The 9,481-nt window shown below is 34.7% G+C and overlaps 1 protein-coding gene across 3 annotated transcripts in view; it reads left to right on the plus strand.

The window, feature by feature from the left end:
• Nucleotides 1–9,481, plus strand: part of EPC2 (enhancer of polycomb homolog 2) — a 131,635-nt gene that overhangs the window by 30,745 nt on the left and 91,409 nt on the right. For all 3 annotated transcript variants that reach the window (XM_032286338.1, XM_032286337.1, XM_032286339.1), the window contains exon 2: nt 8,976–9,135. In XM_032286338.1, coding sequence (XP_032142229.1) covers nt 8,976–9,135 — 160 coding nt within the window. The remainder of the gene's footprint in view (nt 1–8,975; nt 9,136–9,481) is intronic.

A 9,481-nucleotide genomic window follows, 5' to 3' on the forward strand; every position in this document is an offset into this window, starting at 1 on the left:
TTGCCTGTTGTAAATACTGCCTGCCACCTTCTGTCTTACTCATTTTATTTCTCTCTTTATCTAATTTTCATTCAGTTGGGTATTTGACCAGCTTTACGCAGCACACTTAAGGGTTTTTTGGGGTATAATTTTCATTGGGCTCCTAATAATTGTAGTCTTTATTTCTGAGATAATTTTTTTCTTCATTCGTGAGTTTAATTAACTCTTCATATTTCTTTCTAGGTCTTCCCATCCCTGCCTTTTATGTTCTTATTTTTGGAGACTCAGATTTCAGCTGATTTTTAATTTTTTTATATTTTATTTAATTTTAATTTTTTTTTTTTGAGACAGAATCTCACTCTGTTGCCCAGGCTGGGGTGCAGTAGTGTGATCCCGGCTCACTGCAACCTCCACCACCCAGGTTCCAGTGATTCTCCTGTCAGCCTCTCGAGTAGCTGGGATTACAGGTGCCCACCAAGGCACCCAGCTAATTTGTGTTTTTAGCAGAGATGGGGTTTCACCATGTTGGCCAGGCTGGTTTCAAACTTCTGACCTCAGGTGATCTGCACACATCTCAGCCTCCCGAAGTGCTGGGATTATAGGCATGAGCCACTGCACCCAGCCAAGTTTTTATTTTCATATTCCCAAATGCTGCTTTTGAGTTTATTAGGTTTGGAACATTTTTCTTGAACCTTTCTTCTTTCCCCAGATTGAGAGGAGTTCATCAGTAGAGATACAGCTGAATCTTGTCTTCTTGTTTTGAGATAATTGAATAGATTTATTAAATTTTCTTCTATTCATTTTTTTTTTAGGTTTGAGATATTCACAACATTCTTAGTTCAGTGTCACCCTCTTCTGTCTGTGTAGAATGATGAGCTTTCAAGGAATAGGCAAGGAAGTGCTTTTTTCATGGCTCTTTCGAGCTAGTGTTCATAAATTCCATACCTATCATCTCTGGTTTTCTGTGGGACAGAGGGGCCTAGTATTTATCGTCTCTACTGCTCTTTTCAATTTTAGTTTCCCAGAATTTTGCTGCACTCTTGTGCTGATGGCTTATTTCATTCTCTTTGTCAGTGTGGCTTTATATGTTCATTAGTCCATTACTAATAAGTTTACATTATAAGGTGGTAGAGTATGTAAGTATAGGCATTCAGTCAGCTATCTTTAGTTGGGAGTTTAAAAATAACAATGAAGAATCTTTGGTTATGTATGTAGCCTAACTCAATGGATATATCCTGAAAGCCAGGAAGTTGGGGCCTGAACTTGGTAAGATGGAAAAGAGCCAAACAAGTAAGGATGCAAATTTCATCCTTGTTGATTTCTACCATTATAACCATAGAACTTCCATTCATCCTCAAAAACAACAAAAAAAACACAACATATTTCTTGTCTGCATCTTGGTACTCATTGTATATGACTAAAAGTCATGAATTACTTAGTTTTTTTTTTTTTTTTAAAGTCTGCTTTATTTACCATGGAATTTCATGTTTTGAGAGGAAAATAAGTAGAAAGTGTATAATGTCTTTACAAAAACTCAGAAAAATGCTTAAGTGTTATTATATGGTAGGTTTCAGAAGGATTTTTCAGAATGTCGAAGTAGCCATAAGAAGTGATTTTGTGTATCTTGGTAGAGAGGTGTTTCAATTAAAATGCAATAATTTTATAACATTAAAAATCTTACAAAAGTAATACAGATTTACTGCAGTAGATTTAGAAAGGGCACACAGGAAAAAAATAACAATCACTTAAAAAAGGCAACCAGGAGAAGTAGTAATTCATATTGCTGTTTCAGAGTTTACAAACCTCGAAGGCTACATTTGTTTAATTTTGTTACAGGCAATGAGACCTTATCAAAACACAAATGAGTAGTTTGAATATATTAGGTTGTTTTTTTTTTTTTTGTTTTTTTTTAAGTTTTCACTGTGATTGACAATAAAAAATGTTATACACATATATAACTGGAATAAATGTTCACAAAATAATAAACTGTTTACATTCAGTAATCTCTGATTTTTTTTTTTTTTCTTTAAAGAAAGTTGGTGGCTGTGACCTGTTAGTGGGTGCAGTTTGAAAATCATGTGATAAAATGACCTGTTAGGTTACTTTCTACCTTGTCATTTTATGTTTATAAAATTGTTACCAGTATTCATAAGTCTTTATCTCCACTAATTAATGAGTTGTGTTTTTGATTTATGGTTACTGGGGTGCATTGAGTGTATACCTAAACCTTTGTTCAGTTTTAAAACTAAACATGTTTTGAAAACTCTCTAATACATAATCTTATCATTATATAGCGATTTTTTTTTTTTAAACGGAGGAAAGTTGCAGAGAGTTGAGTTATTCATATATGTTAGTTTTATGGTATGTTGTTACCATTGATTTCTACAAGGGTGCTCTCTTTTCCTCTCCTCCCCTCCTCTCGCTATTTTCATTTTTATTATGGAATTATCAAACATACACAAAAGTAGAGAAAAATAGTGAATCTCCTTGTGTTCATCTTCTGCAGTTAATCACATATGGCCAATCTTGTTTCATGTCTACACAGTCCAAAACAGCCTGAAATTTTGAAGGGAATTACAAGACCTCTCTCTAGTTTCATTCATTTATTCTGTTCTCTCTCTCTTTGCTCCATTCTCCTCTCTACCCTCTCAGGCAACCAGCTAATATGTTTAATGTGTCTCTTCTGGCAAAATCTATACTGTTTTATGCACATTTCCTTTTATTTAATTTTTTTAAATTTTTTATTTTTTGGGACGGAGTTTCGCTCTTGTTACCCAGGCTGGAGTGCAATGGCGCGATCTCAGCTCACTGCAACCTCCGCCTCCTGGGTTCAGGCAATTCTCCTGCCTCAGCCTCCTGAGTAGCTGGGATTACAGGCACACACCACCATGCCCAGCTAATTTTTTGTATTTTTAGTAGAGACGGGGTTTCACCATGTTGACCAGGATGGTCTCGATCTCTTGACCTCGTGATCCACCCGCCTCGGCCCCCCAAAGTGCTGGGATTACAGGCTTGAGCCACCGCGCCCGGCCACATTTCCTTTTAATAATAATCACATGTTATATCTGATTCTGTTTCTTACGAGTTTTCTGAATTAACACTGCTTTTTTTCCTTATTCACAAAATATATCACAAGGCTCTTTAAAAATTTTATTTAAAAAAAATTTCAATAATTTTGGGGGAACAGGTGGTGTTTGGTTGCTTGGAAAAGTCCTTTAGTGGTGATTTCTGAGATTTTGGTGCATCCACCACCTAAGCAGTGTGCATTGTACCCAGTATGTAGTCTTTTATTCCTCAGTCCCCTCTCATCTTTGCTGCCAAGTCTCCAGAGTCCATTATATCATTCTACGTCTTTGAGTCCTCATAACTTAGCTCCCACTTACAAATGAGAACATGTGGTGTTTGGTTTTTCATTCCTGAGTTACTTCGTTTACAATAATGGTCTTCACCTCCATCTAGGTTGCTGCAAATGCTATTATTTAATTCTTTTTGATGCCTGAGTAGTATTCCATGATATACACACACACACACACACACACACACACACACACCACACCACACACACACACACACACACACACACACACACACACACGCACACCACATTTTCTTTATCCACTTCTTAGTCAGTGGGCATTTAGGCTGGTCCCATATTTTTGCAATTGCGATTGTATTGCTGTATACGTGTGTGCAAGTGTCTTTTCATATAATGACTTCTTTTCCTCTGGGTGGATACCCAGTAGTGGGATTATTGAATTGAATGATAGATCTACTTTTAGTTCTTTAAGGAATCTCCATACTGTTTTTCCATAGAGGTTGTACTAATTTACATCCCCACCAGAAGTGTAAAAGTGTTGCCTTTTAACACATCCACACCAACATCCTTATTTTTAATTTTTAAATTATGGCCATTTCTTGCAGGAATAAGGTAGTATCTCATTGCAATTTTGATTTGCATTTCCCTGACAATTAGTGATGTTGAGCATTTTTTCATTGTTTATTGTACATTTGTGTATCTTCTTTTGAGAATTGTCTATTCATGTCCTTTGCCCACTTTTTGATGGGATTATTTGTTTTTTTCCTTGCTGATTTGTTTGAGTTCCTTGTAGATTCTGAATATTTGTTTTTGTTGGATGCATAGTTTGCAAATATTTTTTCCCACTCTGTGGGTAGTCTCTTTACGCCACCAATTATTTCTTTTGCTGTGCAGAAGCTTTTTAGTTTATTTAGGTCCCATCTATTTATCTTTGTGTTTGTTGCATTTGCTTTTGGGTTCTTGGTCAGAAATTCTTTGCCTATCCAATGTCTAGAAGAGTTTTCCCGATGTTATCTTCTAGAGTTTTTGTGGTTTCAGGTATTAGATTTAAGCCTTTGATCCATCGTAAGTTGATTTTTGTATAAGGTGAAAGATGAGGATCCAGCTTCATTCTTCTACACGTAACAGTGCTTTTAAGATGCATCACATTGTATATGCATCTGGACTGTTGATACCAACTGTTTTGTAATATTCATGGTGAGCATCTACCACATTTTACTTCCCTACCCTCCCATTCATAGATAACCACATTGCCTCAAGCTTTCAAATACAGCAGATGCCATTTCAGCGACTATGTTTACTTACATACCTGTGTGAGGTTTTCTTGGGGTTATATATTCAAGACAGGAGTTGCTAGTTCATACATTATGCAGATTCAGTTTGAGTAATTATCACGTTGCTCTCTGGAATGGTAGAAAGTCTGTGCTTCCATAGTCATGCATGCAGGAGTTTTTATACTCATATCCTTGCCAACACTTGGCATTATTTTAATTTTTTATTATTGCCAGACTAATTGGTATAAATCATTTCATAAGATTTTTTAAAATTTGTGTTTTTCTCATTACTAATGAATTTGCACATCTCTTCATACACTTGTTAGCCTTTTGTGTTTTTTCTTCTGTAAATTGCCTGTTTATATCTTTTACTCATTTTTCCTTTAGGGTTACTTTTCCTGTTAATTTGCAGGAGTTTCTTACATATTATAGATAGTAATCATTTATAGGTTTTAGACATTTAAAGTAACATACCATTTTGTCATAAGTTTATTAACTTTGTCCATGGTGTCCTTTACTGAATGAAAATTTTTAATTTTAATGAATTTCATTGAGTTTTTTTATTTTGCTTTATTCATACGTCTGAAATTTTAAGAAGTTTTTTGCTCTTAATAGCAGAAAGATACTTGCTTTTTTTTCCTTCTGTTTATGATTTACTTTACATGTTTAGATATATACAGATATTGTAGGTTTAGTTTCAGACCACCTCAATAAAGCTAATGTCATAATAAAGCAAGTCACATGAATATTTTGGTTTCACAGCGTGTATAAAAGTTGTGTTTACACTATACTGTGGTCTATTAGGTATGCACTAGCACTATGTCTAAAAAAAATTCATTCCTTAATTTTAAAATGCCCTATTGCTAAAAAGTGCTTGCAACAGTCATCTGAGCTTACAGTTATTCATAATCTTTGCTGTTGGAGGGTCTTGCCTTGATGTTAATGGCTAGACTGATCAGGGTAATGTTTTCTAAAGGTTAGGTGGCTGTGGAAGTTCCTTATAATAAGACATTAATGAAGTTTATTCCATCAGTTGACTCTTTTCATGAAAGAGTTTCCTCTAGCATGTGATGCTGTTTGGTAACATTTTACTCACAGTAGAACTTCTTTCAAAATTGCAGTCTTCTCAAACCCTGTTGCTGCTTTACCAACTTTGTATAATGTTCTGAATCCTTTGTTCAGCAATGTTCACAGCATCTTCACCTGCAATGAATTCTATCTCAAGAAACCACTTCATTACCCATAGGAAACAGCTCCTCTTCTGTTTAAGCTTTATGAAATTGCCAAAATTCAGTCACATGTTCTGAACAGGCTCCACTTCTAATTCTAGTTTTCTTGCCATTACCACCACATCTTCAGTTACTTCCATTACTAAACTCTTGAATCCCTCGAAGTCATCCATGCAGATTAGAATCCCCTTCTTTCAAACCCTGTTAATGTGGACATTTTGACCTCTTTCTATGAATCATGAATGTTCTTAATGACATCTAGAATCGTGAGTCCTTTTCAGAAGGTTTTCAGCTTACTTTGCTCAGATCCATCAGAGGAGTCACTATTTGTGGCAGCTATTGCCTTACAAAATATATTTCTTAGATAAAAACTTGAAAGTCAATATTACTTTTGATCCATGGACTGCAGAATGAATGTTGTCTTAGCAGGCATGAAAATAGCATTAATCTCCTTGTTCATCTCCATCAGACCTCTTGGGTGACCATATGCATTGTCAAGTTGTTGTACTTTTTTTTTTTTTTTTTTCTCTGAACAGTAGCTTTCAACAGTTAGCTTATTCAGTGAACCTGTAAAGCACAGGCAGAGTAGATTTAGCATATTCTTAAAGGCCTTAGGATTTTTGGAATGGTCAATGAACATTGGCTATAGTTAACATCACCAGCTGGATTAGCCCCTAACAAGAGTCAGTCAGTTCTCTGAAGCTTTGAAAGCAAGCATTGACTTTTCCTCTCTAGCTATAAAGCCCTGGATGACATCTTCTTCCATTAGACGGCCGTTTCATACACATTGAAAATCCGTTGTTCAGTGTGGCCACCTTGATCAATGATCTTAACTAGATCTTCTGGATAACTTGCTGACTCTTCTCCATCAGCACTTGCTGCCTCACCTTGTATTTTTATGTTAGGGAGATGGCTTTTTGCCTTAACCTCATGAGCCAATCTCTGCTATCTTCTTTTTTTTTTCTGCAGCCTTTTCACTTCTCTCGACCTTCATAGAATTGAACAGAGTTATTAGTGCCTTGCCCGGGATTAAGCTTTGGCTTACGGGAATGTTGTGTGGCCAGTTTGATTTTCTATTCAGACCCCTGAAACTTTCTCTGCCTCAGCAGTAAGGCTGTTTCACTTTGTTATTATTTGTATTTTTACTAGAGGTGCACTTAGTGAACTTAAAAGAAGCAGAAAATGTGGCTTTATAATATTTTGTGATTTCTAGTAGGCAAGTCTCCATTCTCATTCCACATTTTCTGCTTTTTTTTAAGTTACTTAGCTATTCTTAGACTTCTGATCCTTAGTTAAATTTCAGGGCATTTTTCTTGAATATACTTATGCTTTCTTGATTTAACTTAACCTGACAAAATGCCAAAGAGATGCTGTGATGTAGTATAGATGATTATTTGGGGAAAAGCAGATATGACTTGATTGCATTTGACCAAACTTGGTCCTTCTTGTGAGAGTCCCAGTAAACTGCCCTGGCTTACCATTCACTTGCCTATAGCATAACAAGCTTGTTTCTCTGCTTCCTCTTACTGTATTTCTTTTATTTCCCGTTTGTTTTTATATCTCTGTCTCTCTGCTTTCTTTAACAGTAATTACTGGCAGAAGATCATTAATGTAATTCTCTTCTCATTATTTGATATCTATAACCATCACCTCCCTTTTAAAGTACTAGTTATAATCAAACAAATCTGTGCATTTTGCATATAATGGACCTTCGGTTCAATTTTGTTTATGTCTTGCTGAACAAAACTTTTCTTTTTGCATGGCTGCACTAATTCTTTTTGTATAATAACATTTCACATGCCCTAAAGGCTTGAATGAAATTAAGATCTTCTAATTTCTTGTACTCTATACTACTTCAAAAAAAAAAAAAAATGGTGTAATGGGATTAAGAATTTTGGCTTTGCATATATATGTATGTCCTATATTGTATTTCTGTTTTGTTACTTAGGGCTGTTTGAACTTTAACAACTTATGAAACATCCTTATGTTTCAGTTTCTTTATATGTGTTTTGCATAGCCTGACATATAGTAGGAATCCAGTAAAGATTTCATTTATTTATTCAGTTAATGTATATTAAGCAGCCTCTAAGTTTGGCTATTGTACTAGGCATTAGGGATAAGAAATTAACAAAACAAGCAAAAATCATTGTCCTCTTGGAACTTACTTCATGCCAGGGGGAGATGGGCAATAAACACATGAGATCTTTACTATATTGGATGTTGCAAAGTGGTATGGAGAAAAGTAAAGCAGGGAAGAAGTGCTGGGGGAGGAATACTCTTTTAGATTAAAAAAAAAAGTCGTGGAAGACTTCTCTGTTAAGATAAGACTGGAAGCAATTTTGAAAGACCATTGGATATACAGAAACAGCAAGATCAGTGTGGCTAGAATTAAAGATTGTAGAGGAGAGAGGTCAGGAATGAGGTAAGAGAGATGCAGAGTCTTGGAGGTCATTGAGTGATTTTGAACCTTTATTCTGAACAGGATGGAGATCAGAAATCCTTTAGGGGAGTGGGTGACATGACCTGATTTACCTTCCAAAAGGTAAAACGGCTTCGTTGGGAATGGGCCACTGTGGGGAAAGGAGGAAGTAGTGAAAATTCTATTTAGAAGATTATTTCAGTAGGTTGTGGGAGTAATGAAGTCATTAGAATCTGGATATATGTTATAGGAACTGTTCATTTAACCTCTATTTAAGAATGTTTTTTACCTGGTACTAATAAAATTTGTTGAACATAATTTTTATCTTTCTTTGAATTACTCAGAATTTGGTACTGTTAAAGTTTTAGATACACTAATGCAGAAGATACTTAAAATCTGTGATATAAGTTTATTTCCTGTAACATGGAATTTTTCTTTCATCTGGTAGTGGTGACAAACACCTCAATTAATTTAGCAAAACAGATTAATAATTTTTTTGTAATTGAAATTTTATATTCTAGTTTGTGAGTATATAATTTTAAAAAAAATTATACTTATGAAAATCATAATAATCTAGGTTGATATCAGTATGAGCCACAAATATTAAGAGAGAATGATGGCAGTGTATCTATAGTTCTTTGCAAAGGAGCTATTTATAATTGATTCTTAAAGCACTTTGTGATTATTACTTTTAAATAGAATTATGCATTGGTTAATATTACCAAAACAACTTATGTTGCCTACTTTACATTTTCCAGGAACATCATTTACAGCGAGCGATTTCAGCACAGCAAGTGTTTAGAGAAAAAAAAGAGAGCATGGTCATTCCTGTTCCTGAGGCAGAGAGCAACGTCAACTATTACAATCGCTTGTACAAAGGAGAGTTTAAACAGCCAAAACAGTTCATTCATATTCAGCGTAAGTTTGTTAATTCATTGTTTTCTGTTTGTACTTCAAATTTATCAACCAGTGGAAATATTTTCTCTTCTTTTGCTTAAAGAATTGTAATTTTTTAATTTATGCACACTAATTAATAGAAATGTTAAACATTAAAGAATAAACTCTGTGCTTACATCTGAATTTGGAAATCATTTTGAGTTTTAAGTAAGATTTGGAACATTTGGTATTTATGTAGTATAGGATTTTGTATAGCATGTATACTTTATTACACAGCTAAAAGGTGGTAGATTACTATGCCCAAATGAGATTTACTGTTCTGTTTTGTTTTGTTTTGTTTTGTTTTGTTTTGTTTTGTTTTGTTTTG

Source organism: Sapajus apella, unplaced genomic scaffold (assembly GCF_009761245.1).
Source record: "Sapajus apella isolate SASKATOON/1434 unplaced genomic scaffold, GSC_monkey_1.0 scaffold18, whole genome shotgun sequence".
Classification (NCBI taxonomy): domain Eukaryota; kingdom Metazoa; phylum Chordata; class Mammalia; order Primates; family Cebidae; genus Sapajus; species Sapajus apella.